Source organism: Moesziomyces antarcticus (genome assembly GCF_000747765.1).
Source record: "Moesziomyces antarcticus DNA, scaffold: scaffold_v10005, strain JCM 10317, whole genome shotgun sequence".
In the NCBI taxonomy this organism is placed as follows: domain Eukaryota; kingdom Fungi; phylum Basidiomycota; class Ustilaginomycetes; order Ustilaginales; family Ustilaginaceae; genus Moesziomyces; species Moesziomyces antarcticus.
This window is the reverse complement of record NW_014639005.1, coordinates 310,749-331,320: the sequence shown is the minus strand read 5'-3', so window position 1 is coordinate 331,320 and position 20,572 is coordinate 310,749. Positions and strand designations below refer to the sequence as shown.

At 59.1% G+C, this 20,572-nt stretch overlaps 11 protein-coding genes across 11 annotated transcripts; 4 read left to right on the top strand and 7 right to left on the bottom strand.

Moving 5' to 3' along the window:
- Positions 1-223: 223 nt before the first annotated feature.
- PAN0_005d2593 (signal recognition particle protein) lies at positions 224-2,161 on the top strand (the record flags this gene model as incomplete). Its single annotated transcript, XM_014801834.1, has 1 exon — positions 224-2,161. The coding sequence occupies one exon, from the start codon at positions 224-226 to the stop codon at positions 2,159-2,161; it is 1,938 nt and encodes a 645-aa protein (XP_014657320.1).
- A 169-nt stretch (positions 2,162-2,330) lies between these two features.
- Positions 2,331-5,575, bottom strand: PAN0_005c2592 (uncharacterized protein; the record flags this gene model as incomplete). The annotated part of the gene is made up of 2 exons (XM_014801833.1): positions 2,331-5,213; positions 5,312-5,575. The coding sequence occupies 2 exons, from the start codon at positions 5,573-5,575 to the stop codon at positions 2,331-2,333; spliced, it is 3,147 nt and encodes a 1,048-aa protein (XP_014657319.1).
- Positions 5,576-5,775: 200 nt separating this feature from the next.
- Positions 5,776-6,397, bottom strand: PAN0_005c2591 (uncharacterized protein; the record flags this gene model as incomplete). Its single annotated transcript, XM_014801832.1, has 2 exons — positions 5,776-6,090; positions 6,347-6,397. The coding sequence occupies 2 exons, from the start codon at positions 6,395-6,397 to the stop codon at positions 5,776-5,778; spliced, it is 366 nt and encodes a 121-aa protein (XP_014657318.1).
- Positions 6,398-6,668: 271 nt separating this feature from the next.
- On the top strand, positions 6,669-7,159 carry PAN0_005d2590 (trafficking-related protein; the record flags this gene model as incomplete). The annotated part of the gene is made up of 2 exons (XM_014801831.1): positions 6,669-6,687; positions 6,792-7,159. 2 exons carry the CDS (start codon positions 6,669-6,671, stop codon positions 7,157-7,159), a joined length of 387 nt encoding a protein of 128 aa, XP_014657317.1.
- Positions 7,160-7,254: 95 nt separating this feature from the next.
- On the bottom strand, positions 7,255-8,941 carry PAN0_005c2589 (CCDC55 protein; the record flags this gene model as incomplete). Its single annotated transcript, XM_014801830.1, has 2 exons — positions 7,255-8,547; positions 8,795-8,941. The coding sequence occupies 2 exons, from the start codon at positions 8,939-8,941 to the stop codon at positions 7,255-7,257; spliced, it is 1,440 nt and encodes a 479-aa protein (XP_014657316.1).
- Positions 8,942-9,053: 112 nt separating this feature from the next.
- On the top strand, positions 9,054-9,677 carry PAN0_005d2588 (cell wall organization and biogenesis-related protein; the record flags this gene model as incomplete). The annotated part of the gene is made up of 1 exon (XM_014801829.1): positions 9,054-9,677. The coding sequence occupies one exon, from the start codon at positions 9,054-9,056 to the stop codon at positions 9,675-9,677; it is 624 nt and encodes a 207-aa protein (XP_014657315.1).
- Positions 9,678-9,978: 301 nt separating this feature from the next.
- Positions 9,979-11,080, bottom strand: PAN0_005c2587 (uncharacterized protein; the record flags this gene model as incomplete). Its single annotated transcript, XM_014801828.1, has 2 exons — positions 9,979-10,912; positions 11,067-11,080. The coding sequence occupies 2 exons, from the start codon at positions 11,078-11,080 to the stop codon at positions 9,979-9,981; spliced, it is 948 nt and encodes a 315-aa protein (XP_014657314.1).
- A 350-nt stretch (positions 11,081-11,430) lies between these two features.
- On the bottom strand, positions 11,431-12,138 carry PAN0_005c2586 (cytochrome c; the record flags this gene model as incomplete). The annotated part of the gene is made up of 4 exons (XM_014801827.1): positions 11,431-11,506; positions 11,599-11,668; positions 11,747-11,830; positions 12,042-12,138. 4 exons carry the CDS (start codon positions 12,136-12,138, stop codon positions 11,431-11,433), a joined length of 327 nt encoding a protein of 108 aa, XP_014657313.1.
- Positions 12,139-13,619: 1,481 nt separating this feature from the next.
- PAN0_005c2585 (uncharacterized protein) lies at positions 13,620-14,259 on the bottom strand (the record flags this gene model as incomplete). The annotated part of the gene is made up of 2 exons (XM_014801826.1): positions 13,620-13,919; positions 13,993-14,259. The coding sequence occupies 2 exons, from the start codon at positions 14,257-14,259 to the stop codon at positions 13,620-13,622; spliced, it is 567 nt and encodes a 188-aa protein (XP_014657312.1).
- A 1,219-nt stretch (positions 14,260-15,478) lies between these two features.
- Positions 15,479-17,329, bottom strand: PAN0_005c2584 (MFS general substrate transporter; the record flags this gene model as incomplete). The annotated part of the gene is made up of 3 exons (XM_014801825.1): positions 15,479-15,966; positions 16,047-16,556; positions 16,657-17,329. 3 exons carry the CDS (start codon positions 17,327-17,329, stop codon positions 15,479-15,481), a joined length of 1,671 nt encoding a protein of 556 aa, XP_014657311.1.
- A 1,660-nt stretch (positions 17,330-18,989) lies between these two features.
- Positions 18,990-20,501, top strand: PAN0_005d2583 (40S ribosomal protein S21; the record flags this gene model as incomplete). Its single annotated transcript, XM_014801824.1, has 4 exons — positions 18,990-19,004; positions 19,592-19,954; positions 20,025-20,409; positions 20,494-20,501. 4 exons carry the CDS (start codon positions 18,990-18,992, stop codon positions 20,499-20,501), a joined length of 771 nt encoding a protein of 256 aa, XP_014657310.1.
- Between the last annotated feature and the right edge of the window lie 71 nt (positions 20,502-20,572).

Below are 20,572 nucleotides of genomic sequence, written 5' to 3'. Positions count from 1 at the left end.
GCACCGCCTTCGTTCCTAAGTGGAGGTGGGTATTTACGTTTGTTAGATTATCTTAGATACAATGCAAAATGCGCGGGGCCACGTGATTGGCGCTCCAGATGGAGAGACGGCGGACGAGCAGTCTGGTCTGGACCCCGCTTCTGTTGGCCACTGCGACCGCGCAGCAACCAACCTCGTCTTCTTCCCACCAACTTGCCCAGGCCGCAACGAGTGATTGCCCAGCATGGTTCTGTCTGATCTCGGCAGGCGCATCAATAGCGCTTTCCAGGACCTTTCCAAAGTACCCACCGTCGACGCCGCCTCCATCGACCAGCTCCTCAAGTCCGTGTGCAATGCGCTCATCGAAGCCGACGTCAACGTCAAGCTCGTCGCCAACCTCCGCTCCCAGGTCAAGAGCCAGGTGACCGCCCTGCTCAACGACAAGGCAAATGCAAATTGGTCCGACGCCCAGCGCCGCCAGCGCGTGCAGAAGGCCGTCTTCGACCACCTCGTCGCCCTCGTCGACCCGCTCCACGGCCAATCCACCACCGACGACGAGTCCGGCGCCGTCGTCCCTTCCGCCAACGCAGGTCCCGGCGACATCTTCAAACCCAAAAAGGGCAAGCCCAACGTCATCATGTTTGTTGGTCTGCAGGGCTCGGGTAAGACCACGTCGTGCACAAAGCTCGCGCTCTACTACCAGAAGCGCGGCTTCAAGACCGGTCTCGTCTGTGCCGACACCTTCCGTGCCGGTGCCTTCGACCAGCTCAAGCAGAATGCGAGCAAGATCAACGTCCCCTTCTACGGCAGCTACACCGAGACCGACCCCGTCGCCATCTCCGCTGCCGGTGCCGCCAGCTTCAAGCAGAACCGCTTCGAAGTCATCATCGTCGACACCTCCGGTCGTCACAAGCAAGAGCAGGAGCTCTTTGACGAGATGCGAGAGATCGACGCCGCAGTCACCCCCGACCTCACCATCATGGTGCTCGACGCCAACATCGGTCAAGCCGCCGAGGCTCAGTCGCGTGCCTTCAAGGACGCCGCAGGCTACGGTGCCATCATCGTCACCAAGCTCGACGGCCACGCAAAGGGCGGTGGCGCCATCTCGGCCGTAGCCGCCACCAAGACGCCCATCATGTTCATCGGCACCGGCGAGCACGCCGCCGACCTCGAACCCTTCCGCGCACAGCCCTTCATCTCCAAGCTGCTCGGCATGGGCGACATCACCGGTCTCATGGACAAGATGGAGGAGATGCAGATGAACGGAGGCCAGGAGCGCCAGCGCGAGATGCTCAAGAAGATCGAAGAGGGCGGCATCTTCAGCATACGCGACTGGAGGGAGCAACTCTCCAACATCATGGGCATGGGCCCGCTCTCCAAGATCGCAGGCATGATCCCAGGCATGGGCCAGATGCTCAGCGGCGCCGGCGGCGACGACGAGGCCGCAGGCGGCAAGATGAAGCGCATGATGTTCATCACAGACGCAATGACCGCCGAAGAACTCGACAGCGACGGTCGCCTCTTCTACGCACCCATCCGCTCCAAGAAGCCGCCCGTCTCCGCCGACACAAAGGAAGTCGCCATCGCCGAGAGCTCCACAGCAGCCGCAAAAAGCAAAAAGAAGAAGAAGCCGCAGCAAAAAGTTCGCATGACCGCTCGTGCCCGCCGTGTCGCCCGCGGCTCGGGCACCTCGGTCAAAGAGGTCGAAGAATTCCTCATGCAGTATCGTCTAGTTTCGTCCATGGTCAAGAAGATGGGAGGCAAGCAGGGATGGCTCAAGCAGATGCAGGGGCTCGGTGGTGGTGGCAAGGGCAAGATGCCGGCGCCGGGTCAATTGCCGCCGGGCATGTCTCGCGAGCAGGTCATGCAGATGCAGAACGCGCTGCCTCCGGAGATCAAGGCGCAGCTGCGTCAACCGGGCGGACGCGAGAAATTGCTCCAGCAAATCCAGTCCGGCAACATCCCCGAAGGTCTAGCCGGTCTAGGAGGCATGGGAGGCTTGGGAGGCATGGGCGGCATGGGTGGAATGCCAGGCTTAGGAGGCCTAGCCAACATGATGGGTGGAGGCGGAATGCCGGACATGGCCCAGATGCAAAAGATGATGCAATCCATGGGCGGCGGCGGCATGATGAACATGATGAAGGGTCTCATGGGTGGCGCAACCCCTCCTCCTCAACACTAAATTCTCTACCCTGCCTTGTGCGAACTTACTTCAGTCACACAATATCATCACACGCACGTGATCTCATTTTCCTCAAAGGTCGGTTGTCACAAGAGCCAAAAGATGCATTGAAGTGTGAAGACGACTCGGAGAAAGACCTGCGGGGCAGAGAAGAATTGCGACGCGCGCATCAGGACATGTTTAGGAAGGGAGAGTTCTGACCTTGACCCTGCCCTTGCCCTTGCTGCTGCTGCTGCTGTTGCTGCTGGAGAAATCGCTGGTGATCGCTGTACTGCGGCGCACCACCGTACCCGGCATTGGCGCTGTTGAGCTGATCAAATGGCGAGAAAGACGAAGCGCCGCCGAAGCCGCCCATTGCGCCGTAGCGATTGCCTCCGAATTGCTGCTGATGTTGCTGATGCTGCTGCTGCTGCTGCTGCGCCGCCTGCACCTGCGCACGCGTCATCGACATGATGGCCGGATCGCTGAACGGCATGTCCGACACTGCGTTGCCCTGCTGCGTTCCGTATCCTGGACGTCTCCCAGCCAACAGCTGCGCGAGCAACGGATCGGATGCATTTCCGCTCGCTCGGCTGGCATCCGACGAGTCCCTTGCGCCCGCACCATACTGGGCCTGCTGTTGAGCGCGCTGGGCCGCCTGCTGCTGCAGTTCAGCCAGAAAGTTGACACCGCTTCCGTTGGTGAGCTGGGATGCCGCTTGTTGCTGCTGCTGTTGCTGTTGTTGTTGCTGCTGCTGCTGGAGCGAGTCGGATCCGCTGCCAAGGCTGCTGCCTCCGAGCTGGTGCAACGAGGCGAGCAGAGCCTGCTGCTGCCGACTGGCGGGCGCCGAGATGCCGGGCGGCGGCGTGTTGGTGCCGAAGCGGCCGCCGAAGCCAGGACCTCCGATGCCCGGCGGCGGCCTCGAGAGTCCCATGCTAGGCAGGCCAGTGGCGTCGCGACTGTTCATGCCGAATGCAGCCGAAGCGCCGCCTTCTCCCATGCCGTTCATACGGCCCGATGCGCTGTCCTGATCAAACACGCTGCCCAGCATGCTCGATGCGTCCTTGCCCAGACCAAACCCTTCGCTTTCGCGCAGACCCTGCATCAACTCGGTACGCAACGGTGAGGCTGTCATGAACGAGTCTGACTCCTTGCGCTTGGCAAAGTCGAAGCGCGATGCTCGCTTAGCGACGTCGTGATTCGCGTCGTTGGCATCCTCCTGTCCAAATCCGCCCGCTCCGCCGAGAACGTGCGGGTTGTTATCGTGGCCCAAGATCCTTCGTGTCTGATCGGTAAAGCTGAACGAAGCCGGATACACCGACTCGCCAAACGAGCTGCCGTCCTCCTTGATCGTCTCTCCAGCGCCGGGAGCGAATGGGTCGAAAGAGCCAGAGTAGCTGAGTGGCGCCGGAGAAGCGGTCGAGCTGCGCGTGGGTGCCCGGACAATGCCGGGAGGAGGAGTGCCGGCGGTGACGAGGCTGGCGTGGGCGGCGAGAACTCCGGGCGGCGCGCCAAAGGGGCTAAACGTGGTGAAGGCGCTGGTGAGCTCAGAAGGGCCGTCATTGCTGTGGAGCTGCTGGTCAGCGGGCAGATTGAACGAAAACTCGCCATCCTTGAAGCTCGAAAGCGCGTCGTCGAAGTCCGGGAAGGGGCTTGGCTTGACGATCTCAGGTTCCGCTTCGCGCCTCTGAAGCATGTCGTCGAGGAGAGCCTGTGCACTTAACGAAGGCTGGTAGTTGGACTTTGGATGGTCGCTCTCGGTGTGGGGCGTCGCGGGTCGAGAGTCTGTCGATGAAGCGGAGCGGCCCAAGCCGGGTGGAGGCGATGCTTTGGACAGCCCGGGTGGCGGGGGAAGTGTCGAGTCCTGTCCCGAGGCCCTCGAGGTCGCCGCGACGGAGGACGTGTCCTTGCGAGGTGTCGGTGTGGCGACCGACGCTGGAGCGTCGTCTGCCGCCGACGAGGCGACAGCTTTGCTGGGGACCGGAGACGATGGCTGCGATTGACCCGGCGAGTCGGCATTGAGGAGGGCGGGGGACTCGGGTCGTCCGCTGATGAGCGAGGTCTTGGCCTTGACTGTGGCCGACTGCTGCTTTTGTGCTTTGGGCGTCGAAGGTTTTTGCGAGCTGGCTTTCCTGGCAAGCGCCGACGCCGAGCTCGCCGAGAGGGGCGGCATGTCGGATTCGCGGAACGGACTGCCGACGATGATGGAAGAAGGCGAGGCTGCGGCGGCCGAAATGGGTTTGCCTGATGCCCAGGAGGCCGTCTTGGGTAGCGCGGACGACTCGACATCGGCATTGGACAGGAAGTCGGAGCGCTTGGGTGGCTGAGCGATGCCGAGGGAAGCGGGCTTGATCTTGTGCTCGGTGTCCTTGGCAGCATGACGCAACGTGGAGAGGTCCTCCTTGGTGAAGCTGTCGGCCTCCTCGCCGGGCTCGTGGAGGTAGGTGCATCCTGGATTGGTGCAAGGGAGGTTGCGCAGGTAGGTGGTGCAATACTTTGTGGTGCCGTAGCTGGCGCGGATGATCCTGCCGTCGCTGCCCTTACTGCCGTCGATGGCGACGATGGCCTTGGCAGCGTCCTCCTTGCGATGATAGGTGACATAAACGCCGAGTGCGGTTTCGGAGGTGCCCATGACGAGCTTGGAGGCGGTGTTGCGCTTGCTGATGAGGATTTTAGAGATGCGGCCGTACTGGCCAAAGTATTCGTTGCTGCGAAGCGTGGGAATGAGCTCCTCCTTTGCAAGTTTGGAGCTGAGGCCGACGACGTAGACGAGGTTCTTCTGGACGACGCGCATGTTGGCGAGATGCTTGCGGTTCATCGACTCGAGCTCCTTCTTTTCGCGCTCCTTCTGCTTCTTGGCCTGTGTGAGCCGCTTGATCTCTTCGGCGGTCATGGGTTTGAACTCGACCGTCTGGTCCGAATACTTGCGGCGACAGGCAGGGCAACGGCCGTTGAGGTTCTGCTTGATGTGGTGCCAACAGAATCTGCAGATTTGATAGCCGCATGGGCAGGGCTTGAAGTTGGCATCGGACAGGTCGATCTCTTCCAAGCACAATGGACAGTCCATGTCCTCCTGCGCGTAGCGAGAAGCGAAGAGAAGGGAGGGAAGATAGAACTTGGTCAGCTCACGAACGACGCCTAGGCAGGACTTGGAAACCAGCCGACACTTACCTCTTCGTCGGACCAGTAGGCATCCTGCAAACGGCACTGCTGTGCTTGGCTGACATCAAACTTGTTGGGTGCTGGTGGCAAGCCGTTGGCTTGATGTGCGGGCTCAGGAGCTGGAGAGCTGGAATGATGGTTGTGATTTGAGTAGGGGGACTGCGTTGCGGAGTTGATCGAGTTGGATGCCGGAGCGCCTGGGCCGACCACCAGCCCTAACGGCGGGAAGGCGGGGCCGGTGGTGCTCGTTGTGGGAGCGGTTCTCTTGGCCATGCTGGGAGCCGACCTTCAGGCGAAAGTACGGTGGCAGCCGCGGGGAACGAAGCGGCGGGCTCGAGCACCAGCGGGCGTGCGAGCGAAGCTGAGGCGAGGGCAGCTATGATGGTGGTTGACAACGCGCAGATGCGCTTGGCCCGGGGCGGAGGAGTGACGGTGATGGAGCGCTTGCAAAGCGGCTCAACGTACGATCGAAATCAGCGCCCGCGAATGATGCTGATGGAAGCGGTGGAGTCGCTCTCAACAAAGAGAAACGTCGAAGGTGGTGCTGGTGTTGGTGATTCCAGCTGAAAGAAGCGTGGGTCGGAGGTGATTGGCGCCGCGGGACGGTAGTAGCGCGTAGCGAAAAAGCCGATGGTGATGATGTGGCCAGGGTTGGCTTGAAATGCGATGTCGGGTGAGTCGAGGAAGGTGAGGTGGCGAGGAGTGTTGGATGTCAAAAGACCTCGAACTCGCTCGAGCAGCCACACGGTCCTCTCTCCACTGCGCAGCGCTACGTTTCTGCGCCCGGCCTGTTCAGCGTTCGCAACTCAGCGTGGGCTCAGTTGTCGACACCGCGCGTGCTCGATTTTTGAAAATCGAGTCCAACAGCGCATCGCGTTCTGCTGCCTCCTGGCTTTTAGGACTTTCTTTCTTTTTCCTTGAATTTCATCAAGCTCTCCGAGATTGAGCCAGAGCTGAGTCGACCGACGCTGCCCAACATCCAACTTCACCGCTGCAGGGCCAGTCTCCTGTGTATTCGATCACGAAAGTCGTGCCGGCCGATACCTCCGCCGAGGTGCGAGGGCTCTGCTCAGGCCAGTCATTGGAGCTCCACATGGATGCAGGACGCTCAGCCGGCGTGCATCCGCAGCGTGCCGGCTTGGTCGATACCAACGCTGCCTACCACGCCACAGCCTTCGCATCGCTTCAACCTCTCAAGATACCCTTACACCGCCGTCAACATCGGAAGCATCGCTCGGCTGCGGCCCAATCATCATCGCGTTGGCCGCCAGAAGTTGTCTGGCCAAATAGCTTGTCGTAGTGCATCGCAGATCCATCCCCCGCACCAACTCCATCCAGGTGACGTAGAGGCGTGCATCCATCCAACATGGCGGCTGGACTCAAGAGTAAGTAGATTGAAGGACGACGGGTAGAAACGTAAGTTACGAAGGCTGACTTGTAAGCTCCGACCGGTCTCATTCATCTCGACCCCGTTGATTTGCGGCCGCAGCTATCATCCTGCTCTCGTTCGTGCTGGCACTGGGCTTCCTGCTCATCATCCTCTCGTGCGCACTGTGGTCCAACTGGCTCCCACTGCTCGTGGCGCTCATCTACGTGCTCACACCGCTACCCAACAGCCTGTGCGCGCGTTGCGCAGGCGCCGATGACTTTTCCGCCGACTACAACAGCGGCTTCCTCGACTTTGGCAACTTTATGACGGGTGTCATGATCGTCTCGGGCTTTGCATTGCCGCTCTCGCTAGCACATGCGGGCGTCATCGCACCCACAGCTTGCTGGATGTCAATCGCAGGCGGTGGCCTCGTCTACGGCACCATCCTCACCTATTCGGGCTTCTTCAACGAGTCCGACGACTACTAGCTCGCCCTTGTCCGCCAACCTGTACATACGACGCACGCAATCCAATGACTAAACACAACATTTCAATAAGGGTATACAATTTCAGCCGGACAGGATTACGAAGTAGCTGAGGAGGGGGCGGATGCGGATGCCGGTGTGGCTGCGAGACGCTGCTTCTTTCGTTCGAGGTAGCGCTGTTTCGCATCCGAGATGGCTTGGCTGTCGTTGCGTCGCGCATCAATCTTGCTGCGCTCACGCCGACTCGCTTCGTCTTCCTCGAGCGCACGCTTGCGTTCAAGCTCGAGCATCTGCTCCTCGATGAGCGCGCTCTGCCGTGACCGCTGCGCATCGCGATTCATGCGAGCTTCGTACTCCTCCTGGCGCCTCTGATCGCGTTCCTTCCGAGACTCGCGGCTCTCGCGCTCGGAAGCGGCCGTACCATGTGTGTCGCTGGCAGAGCGCTTCTTCGAAACGATGTTGAGTCCCTTTGTGAGCAGCGTGCGCTTGTCCACAATCTCGTTGTCATCGTTAAGCTCAACCTCGAGGCCCTTTTGCTGAGCTTCGCGCGCGAGTTCAGCGTCCGTACGCTCGCGGTCTCTCGGCTCATTGAATCCGGAGCTGGATGCTTGAGCTGACAAGGACGCAGCGATGGCAGCGTCTCTTGCGGCGCTCGTGTCGTTGAGCATGTCACGGTAAAAAGTGCCCATGCCCTTGTCCGTGTCGCGCCGCTTGGCCTCCGCTTTGCTCTCGAGCTCCTCAGCTTTTGCGAGCTCAGCTTGCTGTTGCTTGTACGCGTTGGTGACGAAAGACTCCTTGTCTGCAAATTCTTCGCCCTCGGCTTCGCGTTGCTTCTGAATCATGCGCGCTTCCGCCCTCAACCGGTCGCGCTTGCGCAGCTCTGCGGACTCGAGGATGCCTTCGACGTACTTGGGCTTCTTGGAAGCATCCTCCGTAACCTTGGATTGCTTGACTTGACGCTCGGCCTCTTTGATAGTGTCGTAAACGCCGTCGTAGTCGAACACCGAGGCATCCAGTGCCTCGGCCTCCTCCTGCTTCTTGCGCTCGGCGCGAGTCGGAGGCGCGGCTACTTTGGCAGACAGAGTGCCGAGCGGGTCCGTCCGTCGGTTTACGGATGCTCGCGCTCCGCCACGATTGCTCGAGGAAGTCGAGGCCTCCGGGACGTCTCTACGCTCTTGATCGTCGTCGCTGCCATCGTCAAAGGCGAGCGCTGAAGGAGCTCTGCTTGGCTTGGTGCTGAGCTTCAGCGAGGTGGATGCGGGCTTGAGTCCGAACGAGAGCTTGGTGGCTCGCGCTCCGTCGGACATGGTGCTGTGCGGGTCGACAAGGCGAGAGGAAGGAGAGGTGTGGTTGAGTTCGCGAAGAAGTCCCCACTGCCTCCACTTTGCAGTCTGGCAGCACGGGTCGAGCGCCATGCGCGTAGCACTGTGATGTTAGGCCGTCTTGAGTCGCGTTCCAGCCTTGATCGGCCTCCTTCCCAGTGTGAGCGGAGCGCAGGATAGCTCTGGATGCGTCCCGTTGCATCCAGACGGCGGTGGTTGACGTAGTTTTCGAATTTGGAGATTTTTTTGGCACCAGTCAAGTCATGGCCGAGTCTCTCCACCTTTGCGAGTTGCCTCAGGCTCGGGAGCAGCGAACCATCGGTTGGCGGATGGCAGAGCGTCGGTTGCTCATGCGCAAGGCTGGGTCGGCTCGGCGTTGCCATGCTTGCTTGTCGCGTGCAGATGAAGGTGCGAATTTGGGGCCCACTGGTTCGGATTCGATTTGGAATGTAGCCCCGCTCATCTGCGCCGATGCACTTGGATCGTGCAGTCGACGCGACATCTAGGGCTACTCTTCCCCACCATCATCACCTAGACGCTTTCTTTTCCTAGCATCATTGCGACAGTGTGACACAATGTCGAGACTTGCACACCTGTTTTCGGCGGCGATGGCGCTGGCCTTTGCGCTCAGCGGCGCCAACGCGCAAGATGCGGCGCTGCAGAACGTCACTTCGCTGTATGGCACATGGTCTTCGGGCTCGCAGAACGTCACCACTGGCCTCGACTTCTTCAATCCAATCACGCAGGAGTTCAAGCTGCCCGCGACGGCCGGCATCAGCTACTCTTTCACCGAGGACGGCTTCTTCGAAGAGGCAAAGTACCAGTACACGTCCAATGCGGTGACCAACCGCTGCTTCAAGGCGTCGCTCATCTGGCAACACGGCAACTACACGCTCCACCCTAACGGCTCGCTCACGCTCTTCCCCTTCCCTGCCGATGGCTACATCCAGGTGCTCGACCCTTGCGCTGCGCAGACGAGCGCCATCTACCACTACTCGGAGTTCGAGCTGATCCCGGCGTGGTACAACTTCCAGGACAATCATCCGGGCTTCATGGCGCCGGGCGTCTCGGCTTACGCTCTACAGCTACATGCCTTTGACATGTCCAAGATGCCTATGCTCTACCTTCGAAACCGACCGCCGAACATGCTTCCGACAAAGCCGCTCTTCCAGCAGCTCCTCAACGACGCCGGCGCCTAGTCTCGAGTAGCGCATCGCTCTTGTTCCCTGTCTGCCACGTCCTCCTCTGTCCACTGCATCTCTGTTCCGCCTGCATCGATCGTGTCTCTGTTGCCTTCCGATCGCCCCGCATTCGCCGCGTGCCCATCTCACGGACTCTCGCTACTTTAGCTTTCTATATACCAATCCTGCCGACTCACGCCGTTCACCCTGTCCATCGTGCGTATTGCAGCGTCGGTCTGTGCATAATTTCCAACGGTCCTGGTGGGATTGAGACTGACAAATGCTGGGATGACAAGGGCCTGGGGGTGAAGGACCAGCTTTATTGCGCCTGAGTCCATACGTTTGGCTGCGCAGGTGGCGAAGGCGGCTCGTTGTCGTCGATGGTGAAGAGGTCCGGGCGCGAAGTGGATCCCGACACTGCTGGCGTGGCTTCGGGCGCGGCTCGTGCGGGGCCACGCGAGGGGAGGTTGTCGATGTCGAGAGAGTCATCCCAGACATCCGCTGCAAAGCGGGTCTTTTTGTTCGCGCCTGCCGTACTGCTCGAGGTCTTGAGGCTTGATCTGGGATTCGGAGTTGGATCCAAGTCGGCGCCGTCGTCTTCGTCGTCGAGGATGTCGCCATAGTCTTCGATGTCGAGCGGCGCATACAGGCGTTCGAGCTCTCTGCGAGCGCGGTACCTCTTCTCGAGGTGGTAGGAGAACCACAATCCCAACGACGAGCCGAGCAGATTGGCCACGATGTCGCCGATCTGAAACTGCTTGTACGGCAGCAGGCTCTGTACGATCTCGGAGCCGATGCCGCCGACGAGGAGGCAGGTGATGGCGGAGAGGATGAGCGATGCGTTGCGCCAAAGGTAGCTGGTGCGCGCCGGTTCGTCGACGTCCCAGATCATATAGAACATGGCGGTGGCGAGGAAGAAGCAGACAAAGTGGAGCAGCTTATCGTTGAGGCGGATCCACGTTTGCCCGCGCGGGTGGAAGCCGAGGATGCCGAGCAAGATGAGGTCGAGCACGTTGAGCACCACAAACGCCGGCCGGATGCGCAACGGCAGCACTGGCGCCTGGCCGCTTGAGCTCACCGTTACGCGTACAGAGCGCAGCAGCACCGTCTTGAGGATGGCGCCGCGCTCGCCCATCGAGCCTGTGCCCGGCGCAAAGACCGCCTTGATGTCGGCGGTCAGCCGAGACCAGCCCGAACTCGTCTCGAGTCGCGGCATGACTGCTTGCGGGAAAGCCGACGCTGCTGCGCTGCCGCTGTAGAGAAAAGATGCGAGGTTCCGCTTGTCGGATGTTTCGCAGATTCGAGAGCTTTCGTCGATGCGTGATAACTTAGCGACGACAGACGCTCAAAGTGTGGTCAGAAGAAAGGGTTCATGTGCGGCCTGTTCCTTAGGAATGGCTACCCCACGCGTTGCGGTCCATGCCGAGATTCGGATCCCGGAGCACACTCTGTCTCAGTGGAGGCCTCACTTCAACCTGCAATTTCTACTGTATCGCGATGCCTCATACGAGTGTGATGAGGGCTGCTGCACTGACTTAGAAGATAGTCTAGATGTCCTTTCCGCCAGTGCAACCGGCCAATCCCCCGCGGAGTCCGCCCCCAATGACAATCTCTGACACACGCAGTGCAATAAAGGGAAGAAAAGTGGGCGTGAATTCGATTGAACTAAAAAGACAACACCACGACGACCGGACGAGATCGTGTCTCCCAGATATGATGGTGGCGGATCACACCTGCGAAAACACCATCGTGAGCACTACATTGCCGCTCTCTACTTGGTCTCCTCGGCCAGATAGGTAATCAAGTCATTGCGGTCCTTCTCTTTCTTGAGACCAGCGAAGGCCATCCTGTTACCAATCATCGAAAAGTCAAGATGTCAGTACACAGATACACGTACACGAGTACGAATCGACCTAGACAGGGACGGAGAGCTTCTTACTTGGTACCAGGAATGTATTTTTTGGGGTTCTCGAGGTAGTCGAAGAGAGTATCGTTGCCCCACTCGACAGCTGTGCAGAAGAAGAAGGCGCGAAACGTGAGCGCATGTACTTGGATGACGTCCTACACTATTTCAAGATAGTGCTTACCCCTGTTTTTATTCGCCTCGGTGTAACTGTATCCATCGACAGTGCCAGAGGTGCGGCCGAAGAGACCGTGGAGGTTGGGGCCGACTGTGATGACGAGGAAAGAAATGATGAGATGTCAGTTTACGAGCTCGGCGGATAAATAGACTATGACCAAGGGTCAGGATTTCGAGCGCGCCGGCGATTCGAGGAATGAAGGGAGAACTTCATCGCGCAGAGACACGAAAGACCAATGCATGATCATGCATGCAGATCTGTTGCGAACGGTTCGCGAAAGGACGAAGAGGACGGCACGTACCCTTGTTAGGCTCGCCAGCACCGAGGGTGTGGCACTGGGCGCAGCGAGTCTTGAAAAGACTGGCACCCTTCTTGGCGTCACCTTCCTTGAAACCCATTGTGAAGTGTGTGTAGATCGAGTTGAAGTCCGCGAGGGAGTGTTGGTTGATGGTGGGGGGAAGGATAAGAAGACGAGAGCGGAACGGATATATCGAGGCGTGGGTGGGCGGCGGGGGGCCGCGCTTGAATTTTTGCTGGGGCGGCTGCGACCTTGAATCTGCACGCGTGGGCGGCAGCTTCCGGGCTGTTTGGGGGGGCTTACAAATGGGGGTTGACTCTGACGAGGACCGGGCTCTGCAGGCATGCGCACGCTGCCCATCGAGGAGCGCCAGGTGATGATTCGACGACCAATGACCGAGGTGGAATTTGGAACCGCCCCGACTTGTCCTACTCACGCGCGGCTGTCGGTCGATTTTTTTTTTTTCTGCGCCGGTCCGCGCTGCTGGTTCTTCCGATCGGCTCCATTAGTTTGCATGCTCAGCGAAATTTCCTCTTCGGGAAAGCCCCGATCTCAATCGAGCGAACGCCAAGATAGTGCACACAATGCCACTTTGGACGAAAGAGGTTGCACAGAAGCTTCGGTTCACCCTGCTGACCACGCTACCCGTCAAGTCTGCCAGGTGCGGATGGCTGACGCGAGCCGAGGCAGTCGGGGTGGCAAGCGACGATCCCCATTACGACACGCGGGCCGAGTAGTGGAGCCGGGACAGGGCTTTGGGCAGGGTTTCATCGGGGGCGTCTGGCGAGAGGCGGTCGCGAGGATTGCTGCTCTGCGCTGTGAGGCTGTGCGTCATCGATGTCGATCTGTTTTTCGAACTTCTGCACGCGACTCATTCCGAGGCCGTCCCGATTCTGACCGGACGGCTCACGTGAGGCCAGCATCGGCTTTCTCTCAAAGATTTGGCCCGATAACCCGATGGACGCATTCCGCGCCGTGTCTTGTTTTGGCTGCACGATGTCGGAATGCTCGCCGACCTTGTCGAGGATGCGGCACGGCTTTCCTGTCCTCGCACCAGAGCGATCGCCTGCCGCAATCAGAGACATTTGCACCGGCCTGTGAGACAGCAGAATAGCAAGAGTACGGTGAATCTGGTCGCTGGTACACGGCGTGCTCCATGGCATGGTGCGTCACTTTGCGCATACCGTATCCGCCGTAGTCTCGCTCTCATGCTGCCTCACGACCCGCTCAGAGGCGTGCTGTCCTCTCCTCAGAGCGATGGACTGCCGCAATCAAGAAGCAAGAAGCAAAATATGGTATCGAATGGCGACACAATGTCACCGATTGATTAGCAAAAGAGCAAAGAAAGAAGTAGGCAGAAATATACAAGGAGTGTTCCTCGACCGCCATGACGGTCCGGTCTTAGCGCCATGCGAAAGCCGAGGAGACGTCGAAGCGAATGCGCGAACGCTACTGACCGAGCCGAGAGGCGGTCACGAAAGCGAAAAAAGAAGAGCAGCGCGAAGTTAAAGGTGGTATCATCGAGACGATGGGAGTCGGCCAAATGGACAAGCCAGACTGTTGAGGTGGATTGCTATGCGCTTATGCGAGCGACTCCTTGACGGAGCGGCCACCGGAGAAGGCGCGCGCGCCAAAGAAGACGACGACGGCAAACATGAGGGTGAGGATGATCCAGCCGATCCAGGCGAAAGCCATGAGCGCCTTGGTCGAGTTGCAGTAAGGGAATGGGTAGCCCTTGTCGGCACAGCTGAACGAGCCGCCGGTGCGGTCGGTGAGGGCAGCGGCACCGGCGAGCCAGAAGATCCAGGTGAGGAAGAGAGCGACTCCGTGGCCGGCGATCGAGGTGATGACGCCGCCGACGCTGGCAAGGAAAAGACCGGTCTGTTTGGTGGGTGGAGCATCAGAGGGGGAAAGCCGGTCAGTGTCAATGTCATGGCTCGTTGAGTGGGCGCACCTGCGCGACGGCTGCGGAAGCAGATGCCGGCGGGATCTCGGCGCGTTCGAGCAGACTTACGTAGACGGCGCCGATGAGGAAGCCCCACCAGCCGGCAAAGAGGAGGAAGCGGGTGGCATTCTCAATGCCCTTGGTTGGCGCGTTGCCGTTCGAGTTGTAGTCGGCCACCAGCGTCGACGCAATCACGGCAACGATGAAGGCGACAAAGGTGAAGAGCAGGAAGCTGATGGGGTGGCCCCGGCGGATGGCTGCGGACGAGTCGACCATTGTGAAGATAGAGTGATCGTTTGAGAGCGATTGAGACGGTGGAAGGTAGTGTAGGTGATGGATGCGCGACGCAAGTGACTGGGATTTGGCGGAAGGTGTGAACAGGTTGGGAAGGCGTAGCGGATGTATATATGAAAAGCTGAGCCCAGTGTGGCAGGGCGGTGCGGATGGATGGACGGACGGTTGAGCAGGCTCTCTCTGCTAAGTTACGCATGGAATTTCCTCTGCCTCGAGCGCCTGCTGCAAAACTCCGCATCTGCACCTCGACGATTGATGCAGAGTGGTGAGCTGCAGTGCCGCTGTAAGATGACCACCGACTCGCAATCTGGCCGCGTTGACAAATTTAGACGCGGCAGAGGCTGGATGCCGAGCCAGGCTCATTTCGTCACTGTGCCTCTTGGCTCACGCTCTCTCTGTCGCGTCGGCGCAGCGAGCCGGTGTGGCGTGACTTGGAGATGCTTTGTGGGCTTTAACTTGGGCCGCTTTCTCTTTTTCCGCATCGTCATCGGAGACTTAGCTCCGGCGCGCCGCCGAGGCGCTCGAGTCCGCAGTTCGCGGTGTGACTGATCCGAACAAGCCTCCGACTAATTTACGGCCAAGCTCAGCAGTCTATTCTTACGCTGCCGCACAAAATGCGAAAAGTCTCGAAGCTCGCAGATGCGTTACAAATCGTGCCGGAGCGGCCGTATGGACGTCATTCAGCAAGGGTAGCGACTCGTTCTTATTCCAGGGTTTCAGGGCCTCGACCCGCTGCAGAGGTGGACATGGACATGACCGGTTGGCATCGCATCACTGCGCATGCCTTGCCGCGAGTCCCCAGATACCATCCACGATTCCATGCAACACGACTCTACTTGGTCTGGCTATCGTGAGCATGTTAGGCAGACAATGGGATTGCTCAGCATGTTGTAAATAGATCGAGACAATGGCCGTGCGAGCCTGATGGTGTAACGACACCGCCTTGGCGCCTCGCGGCACAGCTGAAACGCGAACGCGGCGGGTCAAGTGCAAGCAAGTGGCCGGGCTGTCACATTTCGTCATCTGCAGATCGGATTTTTGGCGAGGTCCGCGTCCCGCGGTCAGAGACACACGCGTCACTACGCTCTAACAAACGCACATTTTCTCACCCGCTCCGAACTTTCAAGAGCTGTCAAAGTTTGCACTTCATATTGATGCATGGCGGACAGACGGTGGATCTAAATTTATTTGAGCCGGGCGTTCACCAGCGGTACCTGAAGCCCGACCACTGGTCACCCTTGAGGCTGCGGGCTTCTTCCACCGTGGCATACGTTCCGCCTCCTCCGATGTGCAGACGGCGCATGAGGCCGCCGAAGGCACCGGCATTTTGAGCCTCTTGCGCACGGATGCGAGCGGCCTCGGCCTGCAGGTCGGTGCCCGACGCGATGCGGGCGGGGTCGTCGGCGAGGATGGTCTCGTTGCACTTGCCCTCGTCGCGCTTGAGATTCTCGCGCTGCAATCCAAAGTAGAGCACGACGTTGCTGAGCATGCCAATCACAAGGTAGGCGAGCACCACCGCGTGACCGAGGAAGAAACGAGGCGCCGTCCTGCTCGGATAGATGTTGGACGAGACAGCTCCGTTGATATTACCAAACGAGATGACGACGGCAGTCACGACGGATCGCACGTAGGCTCCCTCGCTGTTGCCTGCCACGATGGCGATCGTGTTTGGGATCATCGGATAGATACCTGTTTACAGAGCAAAGAAAGCATCGAGTTGATCAGTGGGCCGGCCTTTCGCGAGTCCGCCTCCTGGCGCCCGTACTTACCGCATGCTGCGAGGTAGACGCTGAAGTAGCTGAGCCCAGGCCTGCGCTTGGGGTCGTTGGCAATGAGAATGATGTAGCCGATTGCGCCGACGGCCGTAAGGCAGATCGAGTAGAGCGTCCTGCGCGAGGTTCGGTCGGCACAAAAGCCAACCACCACCGTGACCAGACAGGCCACGATGTAGACCGGCACCGAGATCAAGTTGGCCTGGTTGCTAGTATACTTTCCTAGCGAGCGGACGATGGTTGGCGTAAACAGCGAAAATGCGTATAAAGGACAGACGCAACCGATGTATGCGCCCATACCGGCCCAGACCTTCCAGTCAAACATGACCTTGTAGACATTGTCCCAACGGAAGCGTTCGCCGGCGGCCGAAAACTGCTGATCGCTCTGCAGACGGTAGATGATCGCCTTGCGCTCCGACTCGGACAAGAAGGTGGCCGTCTCCGGGAAGTCGACGCAGAACCAGAAGCTGAGGACGCCCGAGATCACGGTGGCCAATCCGATGAGAACTAAAATCCAAGAGTTTAATGGTTAGAAATAGGATTCCCCGTGCAGACGACGACAACGCCCGGGCCTTCAGGGGAGGGCCAAAGGAGGTGGTAGGCTTACTTAGAATCCAACGCCATCCGCTGTAATCGCCAACGCCACCCATCTTGTTGATGGCAAAGGAGAGGAGGCCGCCGAAGGCGCCCGACGCGGTGGCAGCGCTGAAGAAGACACTGGCTCGCAGACCGAACTCGTTGCGCTTGTACCAACCGCTGATGAGGTAGTTGCATCCAGGGAAAAGGCCGGCTTCGGTGACGCCCAAGAAGAAACGCGCGACGAGGATGCCGGTGTAGTTGTGTACAAGGCCTTGCGAGAGCATGCAGATGCCGACGAGGATGGTGATGACGGGGAACCAGATGGACGGGCGAAGGCGCTTCAAGAGCACGTTGCTAGGCACCTCGAAGAGTGCATAGGGGAAGAAGAAGACGGTGAGAGCCATGTTGTACTGTTGACTGGTGAGCTTGAGTTCCTTCTCGAGGCCGTAGAGACGAGCGTTGCCGATGGCACTTCTGTCGAGGAAGCTGAGGAGGTACAAGACACATAGCCACGGAATGAGTCGGAAATCGACCTTGCGCATCAGCTTCTTCTCATCGACGTCGGCGGGGAAGCCGTCATGGAGCGAGCCGCGCTCGTCGGGGCTCTTTCCATCGCTGCGAGTGGACGTCTCGACGATGGGAGCGCCAATGTCCTTGTCGCCCTTGAGTTCGTGCGGAGACACGTTGGTGGAGTACGACATGGCACGGAGAATTGGAGGGGGAGAGAAGGTTGGGGGAGACGGCCGGGGATGCACGTTGAGGGCGCTCTATTTGAACCAATCGAGCGATGGCCGTGGGCGACCAATTGGCGTCCCTGGGTTGGAGCCCGGCGACCTCGCTTCGAGGATGAAGCACATGTGTGGGGAAGGTGGGGTTGCGCAGGATTGGCCCAGGTCCGCGTTGTTGAGCTCATCTCGGATTAGCCGAGGACAGGCCGAGTGCCAACCGTGGCGCCTGCGCGGGGGGACTTCTTTGCCTCCCGGCGCGAGACTTACTGTATCGATTGCAGGTGCATGGCAGCTGCGGGGTCCGAAGACTGCGCCAGCCCCGCACGAACGCTGCTGACCTTTCGTGCCACGTTGATCGTGCATGAGTCTCGACCAGCGAGCCAGGCTAGAGCGTACGCTACCCCGGGAGCTCAAACAAGGGACGCTGGAGCAACTGCCAACACAGCATTGGCCGAGGCAGCTGCTACAGCGGGGAACATGAGTGCGGGGCAATTGTGCATGCGGAGCGACCCACGTCAAAAATGAAAACGGTGTCCTTTCTCGCGTCGCTCGCCTCTGAGACTCTCCTCCCACATGCTGGGTCTCCCACAAAAGCATCGGAGATAGAAACACGGAGCTATCCGCACGCATGGATGTGCCAGAAATTGACCGCTCGCCGCTCTCAAAACCAGCCAGACTGGCCAGACTGGCAGATCGACTGTCGGAGCGATTGGTGCTGTCCGAATCCGCTGCCCCCACTCAAGCTCAACTCGGCTTAACCGGACACCGAAAGCATAGCACCGACCCAATCTCTGGCCAACTGCCACGGACGATACGGGATTGTCTTTCTCGGGATTGCATTTGAGGTGCAAGAATAAAAGGGTCTTCCCGACTGCCAACTCCGCTTCGATCTGGACAACCTTGTCACTTCGGCGAACCCCAAGTGCCAGCGCCAGCGTTGCCATGTGGACATCGCGTAGTCCTCAAAACCTCGTTCCTAGTAGGCTGGCTGATCAAGGGGATGCATCTTGGCATTCACTTATCCATAACGATAGCAATCTGCCTACACTGCACCTGATTCTGAGCCATGTCGGCGCCAAGCTTGATCTTTGTTATCCGGAGACGGAGAGAAGCGAACGCATTCGAACTGAGCTTCGGATCTTGCCAGGTCCTGACTGATTAGCATGTCTCTGCTGACGACACCAGCCTCCTTGCTCCTGGCGCAACGTGGCGTTGGCGTTGGATGCAGAGGTGCCCAGGTCGACCAATTGACGGTACCTCACAGGTGGAGTGCTTACCGAAGTGACCGGTCAAGAACTCAATTTTGGAAGAATGTTAGATGTGAGGGCGACGCGATTCACAATTTTGTCAACACGAAATGCGGAATGGCTGCAAAAAGCTCGGCCGAGGTCACGCGGCGGCTCACTCTGCAGAGCCCCCAGGGGCGCATCGCCCTGGCAACCAAAGGAAGCGAGCGTGCGGGTCTCAGGGACCCCCTTCAATCCAGCGAAGGCTGGAGTCGCGAATTTGGTCCCAACGTGCGGCAGCGGAGCCTCGCCTCACTGTAGAGGGAGCGAGAGTGTGAAGCTACGCAGGTCCAGGTAGCTGGTCACGATCGCAACGTTACTACCATCACATCACACATATCGTCAAAATGGAGAACGACCGCGTAAGTAGCTGCCGCTCTCAGTCTCCAATCACCGGCAGCATCGCATTCGACAGCACGGAGGTCCACAGGATGGCCACCCATCCGCCATCCCAGCAGGCAGTCTGCAAATAAGCAGATGCGACACGTACAGCAATGCTTCGACCATCGCAGCATCCACAGGCCCGTCTGCATTATCACACCGCCCCAAAAAGATCAAAGACGCTAGGCAAGCTCAATTGGGAAGACGCCAAACGACATACACGCTGCTTCGGTATATGATGTTGCAGGCGAAGGGGCAATTCGATATGGGACACGAGCCAAGCTCGCGGATTCGATAGCCACCTGCCCACGAAGCTCGACCTGCACCCAGATGTGCTCATGATTCGTCATTCGACTGCATCACAGCCTTCAGTAGCACCTGTTGATCCACATTTCGCAGAGCCCACCCACATCGACACAACACATAATCACCAACCTCGGCACACCGGCACACCTCCGTGACTTCGATCGATGCTTGCCGCTTGCCCTGCTGTTCGTTTTCCCACCATGGTTACTGACATATTCGACCATTCGACCCGATCCGCACTGCACACATCCACGCTCAACAGGGAGACCTTGTTGACCTTTACGTCCCCCGCAAGTGCGCCGCCACTGGCCGCATCATCGAGGCCAAGGACCACGCTTCCGTCCAGATCGCCGTCGCCGACGTCGATGCCAACGGTCGCATGATCCCCGGCCAGTCCACCGTCTTCCCCCTGTCGGGCTTCGTCCGCCAGCTCGGTGAGAGCGACGACTCGCTCAACCGCCTTGCCCAGAAGGAGGGTCGTAAGTATCTTGATCAGTTGCACTCCGACCCACGCGCATCGAGCGCAGCGCTACTACAGTCCGCCATCGCCATCGACATGCCAATCGCCCTTGTCGGAGCCAATTTCACGGATGCATGCAGGGAGGATCATGGACCAGCAGCAGGAGTAGGAGTTTCGGTCGATAGGAATTTGAAGCGGAGATTTCGGATCACAGCACGCAGCCCGCCCTTGACAGTCTGCATCAGGCGGCTCATACGCCTCTCGCAGGATTCCAAACATTTTCAAAGGAGCGAAGATCAAAGACTACAGCATCGGATTAAGATCTCAATGCCCGGCTGCCCCGCTTGCGGCGGCGTGCCTTCAGTGGGCCCTAGAGAGTCAGACCTTTGCTACATTCCATCCCTGCGACGTGTTTGCTACAATTGGTGGAGGGAATTGGGATAGGAGGACATATGGAAAAGGCATCCTTATGGCAAGCGGCAATGGCGATGGTTCAGGAATGGCGCGGGTCTCAGATAGATCGCTCGTTCCGCAATTCGTTCCGCATGCTGACCTGGTCTTTGCTACTTTGCAACTCCTCTCGCTGCAACAGTCCTCCGCAACGTCTGGAACTACCAGAAGTGAATCGAATCCTTCTTGGCCCGCAACACAGCTTCACCGAAAATCCTTCGATGCTGCCCTTCTCTGACTCTCGGGTCGGGTAGATCTGTAGGCAAAAGTCGCTCAAAGCGACTTTTTGTACATCGCACACCCGGTAGTCGTGCATCTTGCGCTACCACACCT